This window comes from Melitaea cinxia, chromosome 16 (assembly GCF_905220565.1).
Source record: "Melitaea cinxia chromosome 16, ilMelCinx1.1, whole genome shotgun sequence".
In the NCBI taxonomy this organism is placed as follows: Eukaryota; Metazoa; Arthropoda; class Insecta; order Lepidoptera; family Nymphalidae; genus Melitaea; species Melitaea cinxia.
Genome location: NC_059409.1, coordinates 10,911,045 through 10,938,854, shown reverse-complemented (window position 1 = coordinate 10,938,854; position 27,810 = coordinate 10,911,045). Strand labels below are relative to the sequence as shown.

Here is a 27,810-nt window from a genome sequence, read left to right as displayed (position 1 = left end):
TTAATAAATTAGGAGATAAAGGTAGCCTATGTTTTGTACTTTGAAATTAAGTCAAAATGCTAGCTCGGAACTGGCGCTGAAATAAAAAAGATTTCGATTAAGATTTATTTCTATAAGTCTTATAACTATAATTTTATTAACGTTACTTTTATTATTTAAAACCTTATTTCAGAGCCGAAGAAACAGCTTCTCGTTAACAACTAGCATTTTGTCTTAAGTGAGTAAATTAAATTGTCACTTGGAAGAAGAGCTGCTGGATTTCATTCATATAATAAAACTTAAAAAAACCTAACAATCTAGTAACATAGTTTTAGTCAACAATGTTATAAACAGTAAAAATTAATCATTATTGGAGAATCGGATAAATTCTGAAATTTTTATTAATAAGTAAAGTAAATAAATTTATTTTGGACATCACAGTCACTCACCCTCGAGTGAATATTTTCATATTTTTCATTTATTCTCGAATATAGAATATAATAATACATAATATATATGAATATTGATTATCGGGTATAAATTGTATACAGATGTATCCATACAAAAGTAATAACTAAAATAAATACCTTATTAAGCAAAATTAACAATACGCTATATAATTAACCTATAAATCGAAAAGAAAATGCGCACTGTCTTCTTTTTAGATCATTTTTTGTAACGATGTGCCATCATCAGCCAATCCTCTAAACGCAGAATTTGCATTACAAATGCATTAAAAGGCAGATTTTTTTTTAATATACAGTTTATTTACCAGTTTTCGAGTAATCATTCGCAGAGAAAACATTCTAATTAAGATACTCTCCCTCACTTAAACCACACACACATAAACGTCAGAGTCTACGAAATCATCCCGCGACGGAACGGCACATTCGATCTCCTAACCTTCGACATAAATAACACGGGGACGCGTACACGGTTTCGCTAACTTTACAAAAAAAAAAAAAAAAGAATATTGAAGTAGTACGATCGGCCAGCTAGCCGCCGCGGTCGCCTAGTCGGCGTCGTCGCTGCGGCGGCTCTGCAGGTACTGGCGGTGCGCGTACTTGTTGAAGCGGCGCTTGGCCATGAAGAGCGTGGCGATGGTGCGCGGCGCCAGGCGCACGGCGGCGGCGCGCGACGTGATGCCGCCGCGCCGGCACTCGGCGCACGTGTAGTCCAGCACGTGCAGCGCCGCGCCCGTCCGCCTAACGCACTCTGCGACAGCGCCGCCCGTCACTCGCGAGCCCGAGCGGCGGCCGACTCGCGCGACACTGCTGCCATCTCTTACCGCGGCGCGCCGACCCGGCCGACGTTTTACAAACTTGACCGAGCGAAACGCGTGTATTATCGTGGCTTCGAGTAAAACCCACTCGTATCAATTTTATTGGAAAACTTTGAGATTGATTGATCGATTTAGACTGATATATCACAGGTCTCCCTTCTCTCAGGTCACTCTTTCTCGATGTAGAAGGGTGAAAAGATACAAAATTTAATATATAGGATTATAAAAGTTTGAATATTAAATTAATCCGAAAATGTGTTTTATCTTGTCCTCGAAATAAATTTAAATATTACCCAAAGGTAAGAGTTCGATTTCGTCACGCTTTGGCATAAGTGATGGCAGCCCGCACTCGACTCGTCCGCCGCTTACATTATCGAATGCAATGCACACACATATCGGCTTATGATTCGATTTACATTTACGAAAAATTGAAGCGAAATTTTTCAACGAAACTGTAAATAGCACAATTACCTTGATGTCGATTCGTATAACGGCAAAACTTGATAAACCGTAGCTAGTGAAATTTCCAATGTGCAGTTTTTCGTATAAATTTAATGTATGCGCATGTACGTTATATAATCGACAAAAAGTGAATTAAATTGTGAACAATTTCATTACAAATATTCACTCGCATTGTTTTTCGCAACATGTAAATTAAACCTCACTAATCTATAAAAATATGACCTTCTTAAAGGTCCTAGGCCCTCAATGTCTAGTTGCGATTCACAGAGACAGCTATCATCTAACGAGGCAAATATATATTTTTGCTGTGTTTATTTGTCATGCTTTTGCCTATGTTTTCATTCTAAACAAATCTAACACGAGACTTAAGCTTCCTACGTCGTGACCTTGAGTTTATGAAACCTCATCGGATTCAGACTGTGATCGGCGAAATTTAAATCGACATTGACATCGAGATTTAAAAAGCAAATATATGGTAAAGCTTAAAAATATAAACGTACATATCAATCGATAAAAAAAAAACTGTATAAAGAATGGATCAATGTAACCATGCGGATGCATTAAAATCGAAGCGTAAAGCTCGGACGCGAGAACACAGCCGACATTTTGTAACGGTCGGAGCCGTGATCTCGCGTCCGTCGAAAGAGAAAAGCTTAGCCCGAGGCCGGGTATAACGGCCGGGAAAGACGACGTCCTGGAAACGATCAAATAGTTTGTCAAACATTACGCGCTTCATCTAATATTAGCAAGGTTTTCTAATCACTTTTAATAGCTTAATGTTTCACGCGTTTGTCAAAAAAAAAAAATTGCTTGGTCAACTTTTTTTCACCTTTGGTTTAAGAGTGCGGTTAGTCATCCCGCATGGTCGTCAAACACATTCGATCGTTTCCAAGGGCGCCGGGGGGTGGGGGTGGTGAGGGTGAGGGCGGCGCTACCGTGACGTACCTTGATGCAGTTGCCTATCGCAGAGCTTACAAATGACGAGCTGCATGGTCCCCTTGGGCCCGATGAAGGAGCGATCGCACAGCGGGCAGTAGCGACCGATGCGATACGCCCTACGTACGCACACACACATACGGACCGTACGCGCACAAGCACCGGAACACAGAAACACGCCATTAGTATCAGTCGAGACCTCGCCGCCTCCACTTTGTTACTTCTCATCCGATGGCTCGTTTTATTTTACTTTTAACACACGGGTTACGTTGTCGATTTTAGAGGTGAAGTGCTCTAGTGGCAGGAGGAATTTCGATTATAGAGCTCGTAGTACGGAAAGATACTAGCGAGAGTCGAATTTCAGACACGGTTCGAAACTGATGTCTCATACGACGAATATTAATATATTTTACAAAGAAAACTCAACATATACGTGTTGAACAACCAAATGTTAAACACTACTAAACGTACGAATATTCGAAAAAAGAAAAGAACATTATTTTAATCAGTATAAAGAGCCAGAAAAACAAGTAACAAAGTCAACAGTTAGTGATCGCTTCAATAATGATATTGATAATATTACGCCCGGTGTTAGTTTAAAAAGTATGGAATGAAGTTAGTCGGTTGTACAACGGCTGATGAGATGTCGACATCCATTGTCTAATGATGGAAACATTAATTGAGGCAACATTGTAAAAATCTAAAGTACTAAAAATAAATAAAGACAACAAAAAAAAAATTGTTGCATCAATTAGATCGAAAGATTGAATTAAATGATCAATAATTATAAAAAGAATACCGGACAGTAAAGTAGGTTGGTAAGCGCATAATATCGTTACAAATTTTGTAGTAACAATATAACATAATTATGTACTTAAATTACACTTAATTAAAAAAATTAATAAAGATAATAACTACTATAATATTTCCCTCTTTACTGACCTACAGAGATTGTTTGTTAAAACTGTCAGTAACTCAAGTACTATAAAAGGTTTCTATTTTATATAGAAAGTACAAACAATCTCTACTTACTTAAGTAATTATTGAAATAACTTATATGGAGAGATGTAGAGCATGCAACTTATTACTATTACTGAATTCTTTAAATAATCCTTTTATAATAACATTAATTACAATTTTTACTGACAAAATTCTACCTTCCAATACAATGAATTCGTTTATTATTGAACATAACAAGAAACTATCTTCGTCATGTAGATCTGTGATTACAGTTATTTTTTTCTGGCATATAAATTATTCAGAAGAATTCAGTAAGTAGATGTGCTGAGTAAGAACGCTGCTTAGGGTCATTAAGAACATTATGCGGGGTCCAAAATGCTACAATATACCAGAGACAAAGCACCGGGGAAGTTGTTAAAAACCGTCGCTATCGTAAAAAAAAACTATCACTATCAAGTTGTCAGTAACAAAGTGAATAATAGTGTTACCAACGTTAAGAAAACTACCAATATAATTATATTTTTGTCATTTAAATCTTTTTCTTTGTTTAAAATGACATAATGACAATACGCGATAACGACGGAATTTTTTGTCAATAGCGATAGTTTAAAACAATCGAGCCCCGGGTATAGAGTGAGACAGGGATGGGACAGCTTGTGTTAGTCAACATTGAACACGCATGAAATGACGTGAATACACAATGTCTACCAAGACCAGTTAAACAAAATTACACATAAATCATCGAAAATTTGGTAAAAAATCTTTGTACTTTTCGTCTGCGTCCTTCGATGTTTATGCAACTATGGGTTCACGTTTTGTTGATGCCCCTCTTGATTTTACTTGAAAAATAATATCGAGTAACTTTAGGTATTATTATTATTTTTAATTATTAATTAATAAGGGGGTTCTGTTCTTCGTCTATGTAAAAAATGTGCTTGGTGGATCTCACGTTAATATATCCAGAACCACAAAATATTACTAGTTTTGCAGAAGTTATTTGCATTGTTAATACATAGCTACCTATTATATTATATTAATCATAAGGTAAATACTTGACACCAAAAAAAATAAATAATACATGGCATAGAAAATATATTCAATAACCCGATTTTCTACACAATAAACCTAAATGTTTAACTAAAACATCATCTTTCATTGATGACAGCCCTTGGCTTTGTTCGGTTAAACATTTTAATAATTCGGAATGTGAGATAACACAAAAGTATTAAAAGGGATTATGTCTTAAGGGACTTTCAGAAGTCAGATCTTAATAGGACTCCTGAATTTATATTATTATATTTACCTATATATTATTTGCATCTTATATTCTTATATGGCAAAAAAAATTCCAACAATAATTATTAAAATAAATAAACTTTGCTAAAATGTCAATTTCCAATACAATAATGAAATTGTTAAAATCTTTTGCCAAATAACTTATATAAGCTTATATCGTACGAGACTATGTGTTATTTTCATAACAATAAACTTAAAAGAGACTTTGCTAATTCAATTAACTTATAGTTACTATTTAATAGCGACCCCACATAGTTTCGTATGAAGGATTATATTGGTTCACTATACAACTACTTAATACAGACACATTAGCTCTAACTGCGCAATTTGACGGTCATATTGATATCACTCGGCTCAACAAATTTTATAAAAATTAAATTACTAATATTCGAGTTCAATATAATTCAAAATAAACAGTTCAAACCTTGATGAACAAAAATGGAAAACCAAATTTCTGACAAAAATTAAAGTGATAAATTAATACTCGATAATTTTAGTATTTCCTGAAACAGGCTTTTTTTATATATTACATTTTTTTTTATAATAGTTGCAAATATTAGAAAAACGTACATAAAAATTAAATCAGTTTTGTTCACCAAGCTCAAATCAAAACGGCTCTACTGCTGACTAGTGTACCGATCCAAACTATTTTACTGATTACCATTTATTCTTTATCCTGTAACTGATAAACAAATTAAGACATCTAAAGTGTTGTCAGGCTGGATTTCGACGACTAGCCATAGTATAAATATCAATATTAATAATATTGTTATGATTCTCGAGCGTGCCCATTCTTTCGATACTTATTTAAATTAATGTAGCGGGTACTCGATATTCCTAGACCTAGTCTTTTTCTATGATAGAAATTGGTGCCATAGAGTCACGCTATACCAACCATCTACTATGTCACCGATGTTATGTCAGAGGAAAACCACGCTAGAAAAACGCTGGTATTATATAGACGGTTCAAGTTATATTGGGGCTTGCTTTTAATGTGTGTTTTTATTACTATTTTCATTAAATTACAGGGACGTGTAACTCGGGAGAAATTTTTCGGGGTCCTGTCGCAACGACACGAGCACACACAAACTAGCCATATTTACAAATGCACGCGCACACGCGCCAATACGAGCCGAACGACGTCACTCGCGTCACACGTCACACGTCAAGCGCGTCAGTTAGAGCGTCACGTGGCGGGCATAGAGACCTGGCGCAGGGCGTGCACAGCGAGTGCGAGTAGAGCTTGTGTCCGCCGGGCCCGCGCCGCGTCTGGTGGTGCCACTCGGCGTCGGCCGCGCCCGCCCCGCCGGCGCCCTCCGCCCCGCCCGCCCCGCCCGCGCCGCCCGCCCCGCCCGGCTCGCGCGCGCCGCACGACTTGCACACGGCGCACTCCACGCAGTGCCAGCGACCTGTAACACACAAATAAGTTAATGTAGGTCAAAGGTCATTTCTAACGTAAAATGCATCAGCGTTTTTGACAGTGGTGATTTTAGTTAAATTTTCAATAGATTTTACGTCGATCTCTACTAGATAAAAAATAGTAATGACTGTATTAGCCTATTTTAATAATAATAATGAATAAATTAGCGCTTCTCATTCAACGGCCGGCAGTAGCATTTTCTCCTGTGTCTGAAGTCCGGAAACACACACAATACACGAGCGCAAACGCCCCGATATTTCTGTAGGTTATTAAGATGCTAATCGAAGTTATGTAGAAATCTGTATGGAGACAATCGATACACTAGAAAGACATACAAAAGTCAATTAAGTGAATTGGGTAGCATGTGTAGCAGAGTGCACACACACTGACCGGTGGGCACGGCGGGCAGGCCCACGCAGTAGATGTGGAAGCCGCGGTCGCACAGGTCGCAGAACAGCATCTTGTCGTCGTCGGCGGGGCGCGCGCAGGCGCCGCACGTCTTGCACTCGGCGCACTGCCACGCGTACTCGCGCGCCTTGCGGATCGTGTCCGGGCCCAGCTCCACGCACGACGGGTGCACTGCGGCCGTCCATTCATATCATATATTCGTTATTGCACTTACATAAACATATTTACAATTTCTGATCACAAAGTAATAATACCAAAACCGATATTTTCCAGTCCATACCCTATATCATACTATCATTATGTAAGAGTAAAAAAACTATGAAACCTCGAACAAAACTATGAAGTCACGAATCACTAAATAGCTTTTCTAAGCTCACAAGTTGTAGCTTAAAAGCGGAAGTAAACGCTTTTGATGAGGGGACATCTAATAAAATCTCACCAAATCTCATTTACACCGAGGGGGTATTAGTCAAAAATCTCACATCTACTTCAAAAAATATAAAATATTACAGATATTAAAAAAATATTTTGAGTGTTCATTTTGCCAGCTATAATAAATCTCAAATCACTAAAATCATTTATTTTTTGCTTTGAATTTTATTTAATATAAATAAATTAACTACAATATACTTGACCAGTTTATTATTTCCCGTCAATCTCTATTATATTCAGCGTCAATATCACGTAAGGGGAAGGGAAAGGGATCCAGGTAAATCTTACTAAATATCACCTAGGGGGGGGGGGATCTAAACTGGTCGAAAGCTCAAATTAATGAATAAATAAAACACAAACGACATACTCATAATCCGTTTTTTACCGACTCGGCACAAGGACACACGGAACGAGGTTTACAAATTCTCAATTCAACTGTATTTTCTTTTTTTTACCTCATTGCTTTTTACTGAGTATACTGATTTTGACGATTCCTTTTTATTCTAAATCTGGTGCTATTCATGGCATCAAATCTGACAAGACAAGGAGTTTAAGTTATTTCTATTAGATAATGCGTATTTAACTTCTAATTTTACTATTTGTCTAAGTAAATTGAAGTTGGTTTATTTCGTTTCTGAGCAAACACAATTGTTAACATTGATAACTTATTACAATGAAACAACTTTTTCGGATTTTATCGCGGCTTACTAAGTTTTTTAGTTTAGTAGTCCTGCCGTGACCATGGTTTTGCTGTAAAGTATCCGAAACGTCGGGAATCTAAAATACTGAATAAACCGCGATGAAATCCGAAAAAGTTGTTTCATTGTAATGAGTGAAATTCGCGTAAACAGGAGAAATCAATATTGATAACTTTTAAAATGTTACAAATAAATCCCAGATATTGATCATCATTAACACGATGGGTTTTACATGGATATCTGTTTAAAATACTCATTTGACTACCCAAATTCAATGGCGTGCATAAAGTTTTTAGACAGGGTAGGCAGTCAAAAAAAATATGAACAGCCACGCTGCACTTACTTTCTCGCAATTTATTCCTAATTTATTTCAATTTTGTTGAGAATAGAGGCTTTTAGAAAATTTGAAGAACAGACAAGTAAATTATTGGACACGTAAAGTGCATTTATGTTAATAATACAGGCATACACATACAGCAGTAAATAAAATAAACTTAACTATGGATACCATGCTTATTGATTTATCCGGCTTTTTTTGGCATATGATACAACTCGTGCCGAATCTTTTAAGCGCCACTGATATATATACAGCAACCAAGAAGCTTATACAGCAACCAACTGATACTTATGAACTTATCAAACAAATCAGTTACTGGATAGACATAGTGGCCTCATAAGGCCGGCACTCTGATAATTTCGTTTGTGTCAAACAACATGTGTCGAATAACAAGCAAAAAAAGAAAAACAATATAATTTGTTAGTATAAGAACGCTCCCAGTTAACCAGCTATATTCTTTTATTGGGTTCACATACTGAATGATACACTATAAAAAAAAAAGGTTTTTGTGTGTAACAATTTGAAAAGTGTACAATGTTCATTCGTATTACAGTGAACACAGCATGCAATTTAGACATGTTCAGCTTAAACTAATCACAGAATATTAAAAACTATTTAACCAATCTATGGACAATATTCTTGACCGCGGCCAAGGAGCAATTGAAAATATCAAAGTTTTGGACATAAATTATTATAGGATGACAGAATTCTATATAAAACCGAATGATGTCCAATATTAGTACGAAAATGTGGCAATTGAAAGCTATACATATTTTTCATAATATTTATTGCAAAATTTCCTAGTTACTGTTCCGTTTGTAGATTTCTGTTTTATATCTAAGCTGGGTATGGGCCTACAAAGAACGATTTTTTAATTTATCTGTAAAATCGTACGTGTTGAATTTGGATGCACTATTTACTTTCATCAAAACACATCTCCGTTACATATTTCATATATAAACCTATCCATCACTAATATATTAATATGTTCACTAATAACAAGAACGCACAAACGAAAAATTCAAAGTGAATTGTCATAATATTACTGTGGAAGTGTGAAATGATTTGGATGGTGGATGCGATTATGTGACCGTGTCAAAAATCATAATGATTGGTATAAACGGTATCGAATTCAAGACAATTTGATTTGACAGGTTATTCTTAGGCTGTGCCTACTGTCATTGTTAAACCGACCACTGTTAAAAACACAATACTTTTTTCGTTTGTGCCAAGAATGCTGGCAGCATTACCCCGTTGAATCGCTATGTCGATTCTCTGGGCAAAAAATGCACAAGCCTTCTTGTGTTGGAGTTATCTCATTTTAAAATTTTTTTGCACTGCTACTCCAAGGTCCAAGTGTTTCGCCTGTAAACGGCACAAAGATGTAATTTGGAATTAGTGACGAATATTTGTGCCGTTTAGTCGTTTCACCTTTTTCGCTGCGGCTCCCGCTTTTAAGGCTGTTTCCCTGACATGAGACGGAGCAAGTGTGTCAACGCAGGTTGCGTCCCACAAAAGCGCCCATCCCCTTTCCCAGGGAATCAACGTCAATCCATCAGGTCTCTTTCCATCATCGCGACTAATTCCAGTAGGCTCGATAAGAGCAGGAACGTCGATGGTGGCAAGAGCTCGTTTTATGGTATCATTTAGGGAACCGTGGCAGGAAAACCTACCTGAACTCTTGTTGCAGAAAAGACCGTTTTCGTATTCCATATGACGCGCGACATTATAAAATTGTAAGACTATATTTATGTCCTACTGTCATTGCTAACATTTGTTAGAGATTGTAGGCAGAAGTTTCATAGAAGGCCCGTTGTCGATTGCGCGAAGCGCTGATATCGCATATATGACGACGGATTTTTCAAATTGAAGCGGATTTAAATCGAATTATTGTTTGTCTTTTTCAAAAATATGTAATGTTCATGTTTTATATATCATTATTAGTAACATGCCAAGGTAAGCAGTGCCTTTCTGCCTATATGAAATGCACGCTACGACCCAAATTGGACCAAATCTTGGAGAACCTGGACGAAAGGCAGACCTAGCTCGGGTCGGCTAGTACGGAGACGGCTCGTATGAGCAGCAGAGTGAAGTACTCACGCTTGGCGTTGCAGTTGGCGCAGACGAGGAAGCGCTCGTGCGTGTACTTGCGGTTGGCCTCGAGGCGCAGCTTGCAGACGCGGCACGTGTCCACCGCCTCGTCCTCCTTGCTCGCCGTCGAGCCCTCCGCCTGGCTGTTGCGCTTGCTCTTCGTAAGCTTTTTTCTCTGGAAGTAAAGTACGGTGTTTTCACGATTAATTCAGTAAATACTTATATTAATTCGAATTTGAAACGATTTTTTGACGACGTTAAATAAAATAGTAGCTTGAGCAAAGAGGTCCGCACTTTTAATCAGCAGATTTTTTTAATAATCTAAAAAAGGATTTTTTTTTTTTTTTTTTTTTACTATTATTGATATATATGTATTTGTGTATGTATGTGTATGTATATGTATGTGTATGTATGTATATATGTATATGTATATATCTGAATGTATGTATATGTAAGTAAGTATTATGTATATGTAAGTAAATGTATGTGGTGTACATGTACGTTTGTGACTATGTACATATGTATGTTACATAACATTTTTGCGCCCTATCCCACACTTCTTATTTAGTCCTCTGCCCAAAGGTTGCCTGGAAGAGATCGCTGTAATAGCGATAAGGCCGCCTGTTGCAGCTGATGCAAACTTTATTTTTTATATTTCATTTGTTATGCTGTTAAAACCTTGTATTAGTGTGCGAAAGTGTAAATAAATAAATAAATAAAGGACGATCCTTGCAGCATTTTTTTTTATGTTAAAGGATGTATGTTAGAGTATGTTTTTTTTAAGGGATAACAAGGTTCCACTACCGCCTTGGAACTTAAAAAGCCGACCGATGGCGGGATAACCATCCAACTGCTGGCTTTGGAAAAACACAGGCCGAAGACGAGCAGCAGCGTCTTCGGTGCGACAAAGCCAGTCCTGCGGTCACAAACCCGCCCAGCGTGGTGACTATGGGCAAAACACATGAGTTCACGCATTTTTTGTGCGAACTTGTGGAGGCCTATGTTCAGCAGTGGACTGCAATAGGCTGGAATGATGATGATGATGATAATGTTTTTTTAGATAAATTTGACATGATATTGAGAGAACTAACTGAATTACTGTTTACTGAGTTATTATGTTTTTAATCCTGAACTACTACTAAATCGTATATACTAGTATATAACCTATAATCGAACGACAATAATAATGTTGCAGTCATTGCTGTCATATAGCAATCAACAATCGGTGAACTAAAATATTAGGCTCAACTGGCCCTGCGCGGCACGCATCGACGCTAGTAACTACAAGCACTGAGACATTATAGGGCAATAGTTCCAATTCTACTGGCTACAAGCCGCACGGTCGCGGCGCGACGGTCGCTCGCCCACCTTAGCTCCGCGCAGCGCGTCGGTGTCGCAGTCGGAGGAGGAGCTGCTGCCCCACTCGCCGTCCGACTCCGAGCTGGACTCCGGAGGCGACGCGACCGCCGGCGGCGCCGCCAGCGCCGTGTTCAGCGGGAAGTACCTGCGAGACTCGGCCCTATATTATACTTGCATTTACTGTGTTACGAGTATGTGACGTCACTATTTGTCATAGGACGTCACCAGTCGATGAGGAGCGCGCCCGAGAAAATGGAATCTTGACCGTTGCTGTTTGTATCTCTGTAATATGTGTCTAAATACAAATAAATCCAAGTTTAATTAAAGTCTAGCATTATCATTTGTATAATGCACTGACCGATAAAAACTGGTGATGATAAATAAAATATGTTTAACGAAAAATTTTAAGAAGTGACATTATCATTATACAAAATTGTATAAAACTATGGACCAAAGTGATTAGGTATGGGCCAATGGTAATAAAATAGCAAGCACAAGAAAAAAGCGATGAAAAGAAACTTGCTTGTGTTATTCAAGTTCTTCTTCACAAACAAATTTATATTTTTATTTTTTGGTAATTTTTTATAGACAGTAAATATATAGGGAACAGCAGGGAATATTCTGCTCAAATGTTAAGCAACTCGAGTGGGGATGTGTCTAAACCTTACAGAAGATCACACTCCTCTCAAGTAGTGTCGTGTACCCGTGGTAAGCGGTTACCGTAGACTTAGACTATGGACGCCTGCAATACAAAAGTATCGCAAGCGCGTCGCCGACCCAACCTCCTATCCTCCCCAGGAGCCGTGGCCACCTTACTCACCACAGGAACACAACACATAATATATAAAAAGTGCCGTAAAATTGAGTACATCCACCTTCTTTGAAGTCGCTTATATATTCGTAGGTGTACCTGAGGTGTTGCGGCGCGTACTGGCGGTAGGCGTGCGCGTACTGGCCGGGCAGCAGCGCGTGCGGGTAGAAGCCGGCGGGCGGGCGCACGCGCAGGCGCGGCGGCGGCGGCGGCGCGCGCCGGCGCTGCACCGCCAGCGACTGCAAGTCCGCGCACGCCGGCCGCCGCATCGCGTTCAGCCGCGCGTTCCACTCGCTCGCCGACGCCACTGCGGCCGCCGCCATGTCCTACACACACACACACACACATATATATATATATCAAACTCATCACTCAGCGCAGCTCACGCACACTCCACCGACGAGCCCCGTCATGTCCAACACACACATGTCAATCTCATCACAACTCGTACACACACACATACACATACCCTCGACCGAAGAGCCAGCGAACACAACAACTTCTTTCCGAGAGCGGAAGTAAACGCTTTTTTGCAATCACTTCTTGCTACAAGTATCGGTTCGTACGGATATTGAGCGCTCGGCGAGTGGGTGGAAATCGCTTTACACATAAAGAGATAATAGTTTTGTTGAGTACAAAAATAAAATGTAAAAGTAAATAATGTTTAAGTAAAGTTACTACTCTAAATAATTCTACGATATCATTTCGCGTTTTTGTATGTGTCTCCTAAAGCCTTTTAGCGTAAATAATATAAAAAAATTAGATAATATCATATGTATTTAGCTTTTAAATTTACACAAAACTATTAACATCATTTTCTTTTACACTAACTGCTAACACTAATTACATAGAACTATCATATGGGGATTGTCTACGTTGCATTTCATTCAATTTATATTTACTGAATAAAAGTGTCAATACAGCAACGGCGTAATGTTCCCACGGATTGAGTTTTAATTATTATTTTTGTAAAAGCGATCATTCCATATTCCCATATCGAAGTGGAATCATCGTTTATAGGCTTAAATTGTTTTAATTAAAATATTAATAAAGTTAGTTTTAAAATAATTTCGGTTTTTTTCGATCTTCTGTCTGTCGCAAACGTAACTCACTATTTATAAATGTTTCTCAATAACACAAAACAAACAAAAACTACAACAGAGTCGTCTATTTGTCACTTTGACTTCGATCGCATCGGAAACGATCGGAAACGAGATAAAAGTTTAAGTGACCATTTTTTTACCTTGCAGACAATATGTGAAATGAAAATTAGCATATCTTATCAAGGAAAAATGAGATCCGTATCCGGCACTTTTCTCGCGGTTCTTTTACGGATCTTTTATTAATATTCAATTTGAAAAAAAAAATATTTTGAATTTCTAATTGAACAAATACTGTAAAATAAAATAAATCAAACAAAATAATAATAATAATTCAAACTATTAAGTGAAATAAAAAAACAAGTGTCTTTATTTATTTTTTTCAACAGTAAAAAATTACATAAATAATTTTAAAAAAGTTTACTAGTAATATTTTAGTTTTATAAATGTCATATTATACAGTCGTGTGACTGATATTACGTCACTTCCGTTATATATTTTTCTTACGGTTATCACATTTTTTTCAGTTCGGTCGCCCAGCCAAATGTTAAGCCTGCCGTAAGGAACTTCGTTCCAATAAATAACATTATTCAATTTCGTTGATTCTTGATAACATGATAATATATTATGTAATGAGAAGAACAATTTTCTGTTTTTTTTTTTTAGTATTTATTTATATAGACGATTGTATCGGCAGCGGACGATGTAATAATAACGTTAAATGTTGTTTGTTTTTTTTTAAATATATTATATATGAACTTTAATTTAGTTTTATTTTTGTTTCTCCCGACCAAAGTCCCAATATTCCGAAAAATTGTTTTTTCTCCCGATAATAGGGTATTTCGATCTGGCAACCCTAGTCCTGCACGTCGTTGCGACAGGCGTGACATCAACTATATTTCTAAGGTCACGCACTGACACCGATTGAGTGAGTAAATAAAGATCCGTATCCGTATCCGCGGATCTTGACACTAAATATCCGTATTCGGATCCGTATCCGCAGATATACATTTTTGACGATCCGGCACATCACTAATATCATTTACTTATTACAAATATATTTATTTCCAAACAAAACAAATTTATAATGAAAAATACTAACATCGATTTTATATTTTATATAATTGATCACTACAAAAAAAAAGACATTTAATATATTATTTTGTTGAATGACCGAATACTTCATACTATTGATACATAGTACTGATACTGTTTGTTTCCCAAATATAAAATAAACAGGTAAACGTTTAATTTGTTAAAAAGATTTTTAATATGTAATCAAAAGTCATGTTACTAATTGACACACATTTTTCCTTTTATTTAGTTGTAATAAAAGAACTTCTTTTTATTTACATCGACATTTCGTAATAAGACTTGTAAATCTTAAAGCGCAGACAAGGTAAATCAGACATATTGTTTACACTATTATTATGCAAACAAACGTCATTATTAGAAAGAGAAAAGTATAATAACAAACTGTATATATTACTTATACTCGTATTATATAAGTAATATACGACTCCTTATTGTTGTATATATTCTGTTAATCAAAATATATGTGTTGATTAATCTTCTTATCCTATTTTTAATAATACTGTTATAGAAATAATTGTGTTTGCTCGCAAACGAAAAAAAACCGACTTCAATTACATCGACGAGTAATACAATGTAGATCGACGAAAAAATACTCAAGTAACTGCGCGTTATCAAAGATTACTCAAAAAGTAGTTATCAGATCTCAATAAAATTTATTTGTGACCACATGACAAACCTCAGCTTTCGATTAAATTAAAAATTACTAAAATCGGTACACCCAGTAAAAAGTTATTGCGGATTTTTGAAAGTTTCCCTCGATTTCTCTGAGATCCCATCATCAGATCCTGGTTTCCTTATCATGGTACCAAACTAGGGATATCCCCAGTCCAACAAAAAAAGAATTATCAAAATCGGTACACCCAGTAAAAAGTTATTGCGGATTTTCAAGAGTTTCCCTCGATTTCTCTAGGATCCCATCATCAGATCCTGGTTTCCATATCATGGTACTAAACTAGGTATATCCCCTTTCTAACAAAAAAAGAATTATTCAAATCGATACATCCAGTAGAAAGTTATGCGGTATAATACAACGCAGGTCAACGAAAAAAGCGTCAAGTAAAAACGCATTATTAGATATAGCTCGAAAAGTAGTTGTTAGATCTCAAATAAATTTAAATGGGACCAATTGGCACACACCACCTTTCGATTAAAAGAAAATTTGTCGAAATCGCTCCACCCAGTCAAAAGTTCTGATGTAACATACATAAAAAAAAATACAGTCGAATTGAGAACCTCCTCCTTTTTTGGAAGTCGGTTAAAAATATATTATAATATGATAGCGAGACTGTCTTCTCGTGAGTAGGCAGACATATTGTACAATTATTTTTTTTAGAACACCAATTTTAAGGCCAAAGCTATTTTAAGAATATTTTTAACCGACTTCAAAAAAGAAGGTTACTCAATTCGACCGTATATAAATATATTTTTAATGTATGTTCGGGGATAACTCCGTTGTATATGAACCGATGTTGATAATTCTTTTTTTTTGTTAGAAAGGAGATATTCTAAATGTGGTACCATGATAAGGAAACCAGGATCTGATGATGGGTTCCCAGAGAAATCGAGGGAAAGCCTCGAGACTCCGCATAACTTTTTACTGGGTTTACCGATTTTGATGATTTTTAATTTAATCAAAAGCTGATGTTATCATGTGGTCACATTTAAATTTCATCGAGATCTAATTACAACTTTAGGAGTAACCTTTGATAATGCGTTTATACTTGACTATTTTTTGTCTACCTATGTTGTATTACTTGTCGATGTAATTGTAGTCGGTTTTTTTTTTTCGTTTTCCAGCAAACACAATTATACATCATAGCTTAAATATAATCAGGTCAAATGACTCAAACTTATGCTAAAATGTCTCGAGTCTCCTACTGTAACAATTTTCGAATACAACATACAAACAAAATAAACAGAAGCTGAATCGAAGATATAATAACATACCTGTCTTGTCTTCTCTGGATCAACTTTTGGTGGTTCAAGTTTTTGTTCAACAACTTTTTGCTCCTTACTTTCCACCTTTTCCACTTTAACTTCAGCCTTTGTTTCTTCAATTTCCTCTACGACTGGTTCAGCGAGTTGCCTCTCCCGCTGATGACACCTGAACTCTTCATACTTGTGCGGGTAGTCGGAAAGCATGATGTCTAGCACCTCACTGGCATCCACTGCGGTTATACCTGAGAAATATGAATAAATGGTGCTTATATTACTTGTTTCTAAAGTTATTTACATACAGCAAGATGTTTGACTGTACTTTGATACTACATGAATACAACAATGTACCAATTTAATTATTTTTTACTAGCTGTGCCCTGTTTCCCCGTTATTTTCACCTGCGTTAATTTCAGTTAACATCGTATTAAAATATTAGGTCGGGGAAAGAGTTTTTTCGTATTTTGTATAGAAATTAAAAGAAAGATTTCACATTGTCGCGCGTTAAAAAAACGACAACGCTTAGCAAAAGAATATTTACATTAATTATTATAATTTATTTACATTAATTATACTATATGAACCATTTTATTCGATATCTTGCAGCCATCCCATAGTAGGTAGTGACAGGATTCTGTTGCTGTAGAAATGTTGAGACTTCTCATTAAAAAACCACGACACGTAATTTTGAGTCTTCTCTTGATGTTAACTTTACACTGACTAAATAATTCTGAAGAGACCGAAACAATTTGAAATCTGAGGTTGCAAGATCGGGACTATATGGTGGATGCATTAAGACTTCTAGTCAAACTCTCTCAATTTTTGTTGAGTGGCTAAAGACGTATGTGGTCGGGCGTTGTCGTGATGAAAGACTTTTTCTGTTGATCAAGTCTGGCCGCTAATTCTCAATTTCTTGCTTAAATCTCATCAGCTGTTGACAGGTAAAAGCTCATAATAAATGATGGGCTACCAATCCTACGATACATTCAAGATCGCCCTATTGGGTGTCAACCCGGATTTCGCAATAGTCTGTGCAGGTTGACTGACCTTTGACTACGATCTCTTTCATACATTCTTATCGTAGGTGATCCACTTTTCGTCACCAGTGATCAGTCTCTTCAAAAATGGCTAGATATCATTTACGCCTTATAAGAAAATCGCAAATGAGTACATCGCAAATGAGTACATCGCAAATGAGTACATTAGGTCTTTTTCAATGAGTTCATGTGGCACCCATATATGGAGCTTTTTTGTATAGCCAGCCCTTTTCAAATGGGTCAAAAATGTTTTATGGTCAATTCTCAGATCTTTAGCTATATCGTACTCACTTAACTCCACTTTTGCAAAAATGTCATCAAGTTTATCCCTAACTGGGCGACCGAAGCGAAATTAATTTTTAACATGCAAATTTCCTGACTGAAAACGCTTACATCAATTTCGTACTACTCTCACTGACACAGCATAAGATCAATAAACGTCGAAAAAAAATCCGCTGTTTGAGTCACCCTTTTTTAAAGTAAAACTTTAACACTTTAAACCGAATTTTTTCGATTTTTTGGGTTCACTCATTTTGGCGGACAGAAAAACAATTGAAAAGTGGTGAGAAACTGTTTTTTAATTTTTAATTGCATTTTTAAAATGTCACTTTTTTATGGTATCAAATCCAGCCAGTTACAAACAATACAACCAATAACATTTTATTGCAACTTTTTACTAGAAAATACGAAAAGACTTCCCGACCTATTATTATATAGCCTAAGTCTTCTTGGGTAAATGGACTGACTCTCCAACAAAAATAGAATTTTTTCAACTCGAACAAGTAACTCCTGAGATTAGAGTGATCAAAAAAATTCTTCAGCTTTATAATATTAAATTTGATAATTATTAATTACTTATATACTTATAATACAAACCAAAATAGTGATAGTGTAGACAAAAATCAATTTAATTGTTAATAACAGTGCCTTTTTTACAAATTTCATTATATTTCACTTTTTATCTTTCCTTTGTTAAATTATAATGATAATATTAAAACTATTAATCTAGTTGATAGAAGTACATTTCATAAAAGTATTATAAACAACTAAAACATTATGTTTACAAAACACGTAACATAAACACACCAAGATAACAAAATCAAACATTATTTTGTCTATCTAGAGATTGCTTATATATATATACAGGGATCGAACCTGTGACTATTAGCAAAAAAGGAAACAAATTGACAAACAAGCAGTTTGTTCACGCAATGACATTAGCAATAACAATAAAATTGTGAAATAATCAAACAAAATGAATGATGTAAATCTTTTTCTTTTTTTTTCATATTTTATTTCTTTTTTTTTTACAAGCCACATGATATTTTTTATATTCTGTATAATAAAATTAAAGTCTAAATTTATTATTTTATTTAAAAACAAACCAAATTTAAATAATTCTTTCATGTTAGATATTACAAAGTATTTATATTGCTGCAGATTACATACTAATCTAACTGGTAACTCAATATCAAGCTATGCAAAGAAGGAACGATAACCATAAAAAAGAACTAAGCGCGAGGGTTATCTAATTTAGTGACAGTATACAATTATGATATTATGTAATTAAATCGACTTTTCATATAAAATACAGGTACATTACTAACCGAGGTCACAGAGAGCTTCCGTGACTAATCCTTTACTAAGAACATAGTCCCTCTCTTCTCCAGTGATTGTCCGCCGTTTTAACTCAGGGTAACGTCTTTTGAAACTTTTAACACCAAGGAACATTGCTACTTGTTCTTGTATCATCATTACCTGACAATTATAAAGTTTATCATAAATTAATCTGTACAAATGATAAAGCAAAAAGTTTGTTTAGGGAATATGTATTGTAATGATCTTATAATAATATTATATCTTATATATAAATAGAAATGAATGTTGCTAAGCTCATAACTCGAGAATGGCTCGACCAATCTGGCTAATTTATTTTTTTGTATGATCCTTAAGGCCACGGAAGGTTTTATTAATACAAAAAAAAAAAAAACAATTTAAAAAAATAATTTCTACTATTAACTTGAGACAGAACGAAGTCTGTCCCAGCAGGTAGTAGGAAATATAAACAACATTTTGCAAACTATACTAACCATATACTTGAAAAAGTAAATAATTAGAAAATTTTGACACACTTGTGATGAATAATAGCAGCTGTTTGCTTGTCTTATTTTGTTCTGTTCATTGGCGATAAATATGTATTAGTACAATGCTTATTTGATTGATTTTATAATAATGAACAAATATCATATATCACTATAAATTTTCTACTGGTTAGGTTATTAATTACCTGATTGAATATATGTATTCTAATTCTGTCAGTGTTTATAAAAAAAAATCATTTATAAGAAAAAAAGGTATTATAGTTTGCCTATGCCGCATTGTGTATTTATTTATACATAGTTTTATTTGTGGCATCAAATAGTACTACTATTTATTTATGAATACATCACTATAATACTTTTTCTAATACAATGTACAGACATCTGTGAAATTATTTTACCTGATGTTCTCTTTCAGATTTTTCAGGTGGTGGCCATGTGTATTCTTTAACGTCTGCAGCAGTCCATACTTTACTACTGTAAATAATAATTAGTAGCATGTATAATAATTACTCAATAAATTATGCTAGTAGACATATAGGTCAACCTATACATTAAATTCATTGAAATTTGTAACATATTATAATACTAGCGACCCGCCCCGGTTTCGCACGGGTGCAATGCTGATACTAAATATAATGTAGTCTTTATTTATAGTGTGAAGCTAGCTTATATAGCATGGTTATTAACATAATAACAACAACATTCAAATATGCGTCGTTAGATTACACGTTTTTACAGAATGTGTTGAAGAAATAAAGGTTCACTGCTTGTTTCCCGTAGGTGATAGCGTGATAATATGTAGCCTATGTAACCCGACTTCTTAATAATATTATATAATATTCGTGCCAAATTTGAAGTGCCAAATTTTAACTGAGGTAGGGCACAGCAGGAATTTCCTGTTCAAAATATGGAGCAGCCCGACTGGGGTAGTACCTCGACCTTACAGAATATCACAGCAAAATAGTACTGTTTTCAAGCAGTATTGTGTTCCTGTTGGTGAGTAAAGTGACCAGAGCTCCTGGGGGGATTGGGGATTAGGTCGGTAACGCACTTGCGATGCTTCTGGTATTGCAGGCGTCTATAAGCTACGGTAATCGCTTACCATCAGGTGAGCCGTACACTTGTTTACCAACCTAGTGACATAAAAAAAAAAAAAAAAGTAAATCCATGCAGTACTTTTTGAGTTTATCCCGGACATACATACAGACAAAAATTCTAAAAATTATATTTTTGGCTCCGGTATCGATTGTAGACTACACACCAAGTATTCTTAAAAAAAAATATTCAATGTACAGTTTTGACTTTCCTACCATTTTATTATATGTAATATAGATAACAAAACATCTATAAATGTATTTGTTTCTAAGTATTCAAACTTTTTCTTACCTATCAAACAAATCTGCAAATTTTGACTTCCTCATTTTGTTACTATCATTGGTTAAACTTTTTACAGAACTTTGAGAGTCTTCGTCTAACAAATGGGAAGGTCTGCAAATATAGTATTATTTTATTATTTATCTGATATAATGAAATAAAGGTAAGTACAGTTATTATTATTACTTACTTAGCGGGAGTAGCGTTGTCGTCCATCATGCAAGTTTCCTCCTCAAATAACTGAACAGTGGTAGTTGCAGGACCACACACCCTTCCATAAATACCCATAGTTTCCTGTAAAAGATTAAGTTATTCATTTTTACACATATACTTACGTACGCATACAGATAATTGGAACTATGTTCTACAAAATGATTAATCCTAATAAGACTTAATGAGCAGTGGTTAAAATTAAGTCCATGTGATTGCAAGATAACATTTAGTCCAGCCCTGTTACGTTTTTAAGAGATAAAATTTATTTTAAAATTCGTAGCGTTTCGACAACGACGAAGAAACAAATCATATGAAAACCTTTATGTTTCGAGAGAAATTCTGAAACCGAATTACTGAATGTATGATTATTAACCCAGTAGAGTATTATAATGGATTAAGCTATTACTTCATTGGAGAAAAAAAAGCAGTGCTGTTACTGCTTGGCTTTAAGTGAAAAAGAATAATGTACAAAGATCACCTTCATGTACATCGCGCCCCGGCCCCCGCCCCGGCCCCGGCCGCGCCCGCGCGGGCTGCGAGCGGGCGCGCGTCCTCTTCCCCCGCGGCTGCCCCGGCCGCCTCTGCTCCCTCGACCTCTCGTTTCGCTTATCATTTCGGGCGATTTCAAAAACGGATCCTCCATTTTCGGAAGCGTCGTCTCCAGAACGACTTTAATATCTGGACTGCTACCGAAAAGCTGTAAATCCGTCGAGGAATTTCGCCCCCTACTCGTCAGGGGCGTCGAGCACATTGAGGGCATTTTGTCGAGCGCCTCCGTCATGCGTGGCAACTTAATACGCGAGCTCGTCGGATCTATTTCTTCCTCTGGCTTTTGGTCGACAAAAAACTTGTTGGCAGTATCCACGACGGGCTCGGCGAGCGGGGCCGGATTCGCTTCTGTGTCGAGTCGGCGGCCTCTCCCTCGGCCCCTGCCTCTCGGTTTCACCAGTATAACCGGACGATCCCTTTAAATTGGAATTTTAGTATATTAAATAATGTTGAAAATATTTTAATTTTTAAAACAACAATAGTGTAAATAAATTATGTAGTACCTTGACAATCGAAGTGATCGCTGCGGTCGTTCTTCAAGTGCCGTGGCAGGCAGACTGATGGCCGTTTTCGCGCCTTCTGAAACTGGTATTTTTCGTGGTCGTCCACGCTTTTTGGGCTGAGGCGTCATTTCTACAGGTTTAGGAATGTCATGTATGATGTCATTGGGTTTAACATTATCAACTTCTAGGGGATCCCGAACTGTTTCTTCTGTCCCTATATTAAAATCTCGAGATTCAGAGTTATCATTAAAAATCATTTGTACCTCAGGTCTACTCTTTTCGTTTGACACACTGTCAGATACCAAGTCTGGACTGCAAGTTGAAGTACTTGACATTAAATCGGGGCTCAGACTTTGATTATTTTCAGAATGGTTATGATCAGTAAAAGGCATAGTTTGTAATTGCTTTGCTTGTAAATTTGTTAAAATGTTATGTAATTTAGAGCTTCCATTTTTTGCACAATTTTCATTGTTTAAAAGTGAATGATTTCTGCCCCCTTGCTTTATTTCTAAGGGTTTCACAGGTGCTGAAACTGCAGATGCTTTTGAAACCACGGGTGTGATTGTCAAAGATTTATTAGACAGCAGTTGACCAAGTTTTAATTTCTTTGTCTCTAAAACAGACAATTCTGATTCATTACTTTGTGGAGAACTTGTTTCAGTCGTTGAAGGTCTTTTACCCATGTTTCTACGTGCAATTGGAGACTTATCTGAAGTTTGTAAAACTCTTGAACTTCTCAATCTTTTACCCATCGGCATTGGAGTATCTGTATGAGGTTTTCTTCTGGTGTTAATAAGATTTTTTCTTTGATGTGCATCATTATTTGTTTCATGAGTGTTTTCAGGTGAATATTGCACTTCAGATTTTTTTGTTTCTTCAGTGATAATTTTTGCAGATGCTCCTTGATCAGTTTTGTTAATTTTTAATATTATTCTAGGAGAGTCTTGATCTGGACTTTGATGTGAAATTTTATCAGAAATATTTATTTCAAGAGGTTTTGTAACATTTTCATTCGCTTCTTTACACAACTCTTGCATAGAACGAACTTTTAAAGGTGGTAAACTTGAACTTACATCATTTATTTTTATTTCTTTTGTTTGGGAGCAATCAGGTGTATCGTTTTTAATTTCTAGCTTTGTTCTTTCTATGAGTAGATCGCTTTTAACATTCACATTTTTGGATGGTGATTTAGGTGGGTCTATAATAAGTGGTGAAGGAAACTTTGTAGTATTTATTTTATTTCCTACTTCCCCATCCAAACTTTTATCTTTCCTTGTTTCAAGTAATTTTTTAAGTAATGTACAATTTTGTCTTGGAGGCATGTTCTTTTGTTTTGTTTTATCACTTGATATATTTGCCATTGAGACTAAATCTGATTGGAAGTTAGTTGCTTCTTCATATGTGTTCCTGTCTGTACGCTCATTCTCAGAAGTTACATTAGAATGTAGTATCTCTTTGTAAGAGGAAAAATCAGCATGAGATATTTTTTCTTTTTGTAAAATCGGATCTGATATTGATTCTGTCACAGGTGTACTGTCGCTTAATAGTGTTGATAAAACTTGTACTTTAGTACAAGACATATTTTCATCATCTTTTTGCAAAGCAGTTACACAGTTCTCCTTTATTTGAGATTTTTCTAAGGAATTCTGATTTGTAGAGTCTTCTTTTGATTCACTATTACTTGATGTTAATTTATAATTTACATCAGGCTCTTTGAACTCAACATTTGCTTGTTCTGATGGTTCCATATTGGTGTATTTAGTAGGTTTTATATTAATTTTGGAAACAGCAGGAGCTAAGCTGCTAATGTTATTACAATGTTCATGATCACTTTTCTTATCAATACTATATTGACTTTCATTCACAACTGATTTTCTGTTTATTTTCATTACTATTGGTGGATTTTTTGCAGGAGTTTCTTCAACTTCATTTGATATTGGTGACTCTTTTTCTTTTGTTTCTTCAGGCTTAATTACAGGTTTTATATTTAGTTTTGTTATATTACTTGTTGTAGAAGTAACTTTTGAGATTTCTTTCTTAGGCGACTGAGGAGATATGTTTTCGTCAGGCTTAATTATTGGCTTAATATTTAATTTAGTAATTACTGGAATATTTTCTTCCTTTTTAATGCTTGGTCCTGACTCTTCCACATCATTTGGTTTAAATATAGGCTTAATATTAATTTTTGTAACTATAGGTATTTGATCAGCATTATCATCACTTGAGTTTCCTGTTTCAGATGATTGATTTTCGATATCCTTTAGAGAATCTTCATGTAATGGCTTAATAATAGGCTTAATATTAAGTTTAGTAATAACAGGTATACTATTTTCATCTACATCAGTTTTTAAAACATCACAGTCTTTTTCTTCAGAATTTGTTTCAGGGCTTTTTATGGGCTTAATATTCAATTTTGTAATCTTAGGTACATCATCTTTACTACAATCAATTTCGCTATCCTTAGGTTTTATTATAGGTTTAATATTTAATTTTGAAACTACAGGAACTTTTTCTTCCAAGCCCTCAGATAATGAAGTATTGTCAGAATGTTTTACTACAGGCTTAATATTTAACTTTGTCACAACAGGAATATGCTGCTCAATGTTTTCATAAGGTGTCAATTTTTTACTCTTAGTAACATCAGTTTCAGGTTTAGATATTGGCTTGATTGTTATTTTAGGTATATGGCCTAGATCTTTACCTTCAATGCTTGTTGAGATAGTCTCTGTTGAAATTTTTAGCTTCGGTACATCAGGAGATTGGGTATTTTCAACACCACTTTCTATTTCCTTTTCATCAGGAGGTTTAATGGGTTTTATTATCAGTTTTGGACTAAGTGGTTGACTCTCACTTTTAGCTAATGTCTTGATAGTTAATTTTGGTACTTTATCAATATGTGTATCTTCTGATTGACTCAAAATGACCTTCAATTTTGTTGGAGACATTTGCTCTTGAAGCTCACAATTCTGTACCGCTTTTATGGTAAGTTTTGGTACATTTTTCTCTGTGTAAAATTGACCCTCAGATTCAGTACCTGGTTTTCCAAGTTTTATTGTTACTTTGGGCACTATTTCTGATGATCCTTGATCTGATGCGGATGCATGGTCTGACGTACTAGTACTCTCATCATTTTCAGAATACTCAGATTCTGATATTTCACTACTGCTGGATTTTCGATGTATCTCATTTATTTTTTCTGGTTGTCTAGTCAAAGGTTTAATATTTAGCTTAGTTACATGAGGTATTTGTTCCTTAACATCTGATTCACTGTTGTATTCTAATGGAGGCTTTATAGGCTTTATTGTGAGTTTTGGTACAGGAGGTTTGATTTCTTCTGTATGTTTATTACTCAATTTAATTGTCAATTTTGGTACTTGTTTTAATTCATCAGTTTCACCTAAATTTACAATGGAATCATCATTAACAATATTTTCTATTTCTTTACTATTTGATTCAGTAGGTTCTGGAGCATTTGTAGCAGTAAGATTAAGATTTAAGGGTGATAATCTATGCTCATTTTCTAAACTATCTTTTTCGGGTACTGCGTCCATGTGAGTAATGCATTCTTTTGTTTTTTCGGTGTTTTGAGGTGTCTCTTTTGTGCTTTCTGGCAATATTTCTTGTGCCCATTCAGGTGATTTGTTAGGTACATTTTCAGAAATTTTATCACAAGAAATATTTGTTTCTAATGGCTTCACCTCTATCTCAGGCTTATCAGAAGACTCCGTAGAAATAACTGAGGTCTCAGAGGATGTTGATTGACATTGATCGGTTTGTGCCTGCGTTTGCTTTAGTGTATCACTTTTTTGATCAGTCTGAGTATTACTTGTTTGGGGAATAATTTTTTGTCTAATAAGCTTAACTTTTTTAGTAGGACCTCTCGATGTTTCTGCTTTGCAGATACTAATTTCACTTACACTTCTAATCTCTTCTGGCTTAATATTACCATGTACAGAGGGCACAGCATCCGAAGAGCTAGATACATCTTTAATTATAGATTCACTTGCCTGTTCAGATGTGTGAACATTAATACTTGAGTCTGCCGTGGATGACACAGTAGAATCTGGCCTATTAGGCAAGGGACGCACAAGTCTACGTCGCAATGGTGATCTTGTTAAAGACTCCACTACAGGGACTCTTCCCTCACTAATACTATTGTCACTTGACGTTGATTCAGCACTTTCTACAATAACATTGTCTTTATTATCACTAGACGTCACACTTTTCACTGTCCTTTCACAAGGTGAACTCTCAGTTTCTGCAACACTTTGAACAATCTGTACAACACTGCTGGAAGGAATATTTAAAACAGAACTGTCCTGGGGCTCTTCTGAACATGATACTGTGTCTTTTTGAGTATCAATTGACACTTCCAAGTCATTACTAGCGAGTACGGATGAACTTGTTTGTCGCAACTCAGCACAATCCACTTTTACGTCTGCCAAATTTTCACTTTGAGATGTCAGATCATTAGACGAATTTGATTTTAAACTTTGTTCTTCTTCGATTTTGGCACTTGTGGCAGGGGCTGCATTTTGTGATTTTAATGAACTGTCATCACTGTTTATAATATCTACACTTATAGTGGACTCTCCCCCACCGGCAAATCTGCTGTCGGTATCGTTTTCCAGGGATAAAGGTAAACGCTTCGGTGCTCCGGGTCCGTCTACGATCTCGTCTATCATATCCAAAATCGCTTCTGTGCTTGTGTTGACATCTTGCGTCGACGGAGACGGAACGCTGTCTCCATCGAAATTTTCTTCCGACATTGCGGGAGTTTCACATGATGTTCTTGGTTCAGATGAGTCCTGCTGTAAACTACTAGTTGCATTGACGTCCTCAATCTGTCCAACGTCCTTTTCCCGCGCCGATACACGGCGGGAAGCGTTCGTCGCGGCGCCCGCATCGTCTTCGGAACTCTCCATTATCTACTATTTTGCGACGCTGTCATATCTGAAATATAAAACGCCCGCTAGATGATATTTACGTTTCAAACGGGTAACCTGTCGACGTGCGAGCTTGACAAACCACAGGCACCATTCTAATTCACCATAACGCTAAAAAAATATGTTCACGGATCCATGGTGTGGATTATTGTATCTACACATGTACTTTATTCTCATATTCACGTTAACGTGTCGTTCAATTACGCACAGGGTCTCGCAAACTAATCATTCAACAGCGTAAACCGGCAAACAAAAAGCTTGTATACGCCATTTTTAAAACCAAAGACATGGCAGGTTTAGATGTATGAGCCAATAAAAAATATCTTATACGGACAATTCGGCCATTGTCGTGTTGGTAAACTGCAAGAAGCCCATAGATCGCTCCACTTGAGCTTTTAGCTTGTAAAAGAGTAATAAATATGCGTTTCGACATGTGGTAAAACGAGTAGGATAATAGTTATTTGAGAGTAGACAAAAATATTTCG

The 27,810-nt window shown here is 35.9% G+C and overlaps 1 protein-coding gene across 1 annotated transcript; it reads right to left on the bottom strand.

Annotated features, from left to right (window-relative positions):
• Positions 1-724: 724 nt before the first annotated feature.
• LOC123660798 lies at positions 725-27,810 on the bottom strand. Its single transcript, XM_045595834.1, has 14 exons — positions 22,380-27,810; positions 21,806-22,292; positions 21,305-21,408; positions 21,127-21,228; positions 20,139-20,214; positions 19,246-19,396; positions 16,614-16,846; positions 12,571-12,797; positions 11,670-11,805; positions 10,311-10,476; positions 6,726-6,914; positions 6,123-6,324; positions 2,669-2,778; positions 725-1,194 (listed from the first exon to the last, which is right to left on the bottom strand). The coding sequence occupies exons 1-14, from the start codon at positions 27,302-27,304 to the stop codon at positions 992-994; spliced, it is 7,311 nt and encodes a 2,436-aa protein (XP_045451790.1). The 5' UTR covers positions 27,305-27,810; the 3' UTR covers positions 725-991.

Bases quoted from the DNA above. Each gene is read 5' to 3' on its own strand.
- LOC123660798 (XM_045595834.1), bottom strand. From the start codon at position 27,304: ATGGAGAGTTCCGAAGACGATGCGGGCGCCGCGACGAACGCTTCCCGC. The intron at 19,397-20,138 runs GTAAAATAATTT...TATAATTGTCAG, and splicing joins AATCTGAAAGAGAACATCAG to GTAATGATGATACAAGAACA. The intron at 6,325-6,725 runs GTCAGTGTGTGT...TGTGTGTTACAG, and splicing joins CCTGCCCGCCGTGCCCACCG to GTCGCTGGCACTGCGTGGAG.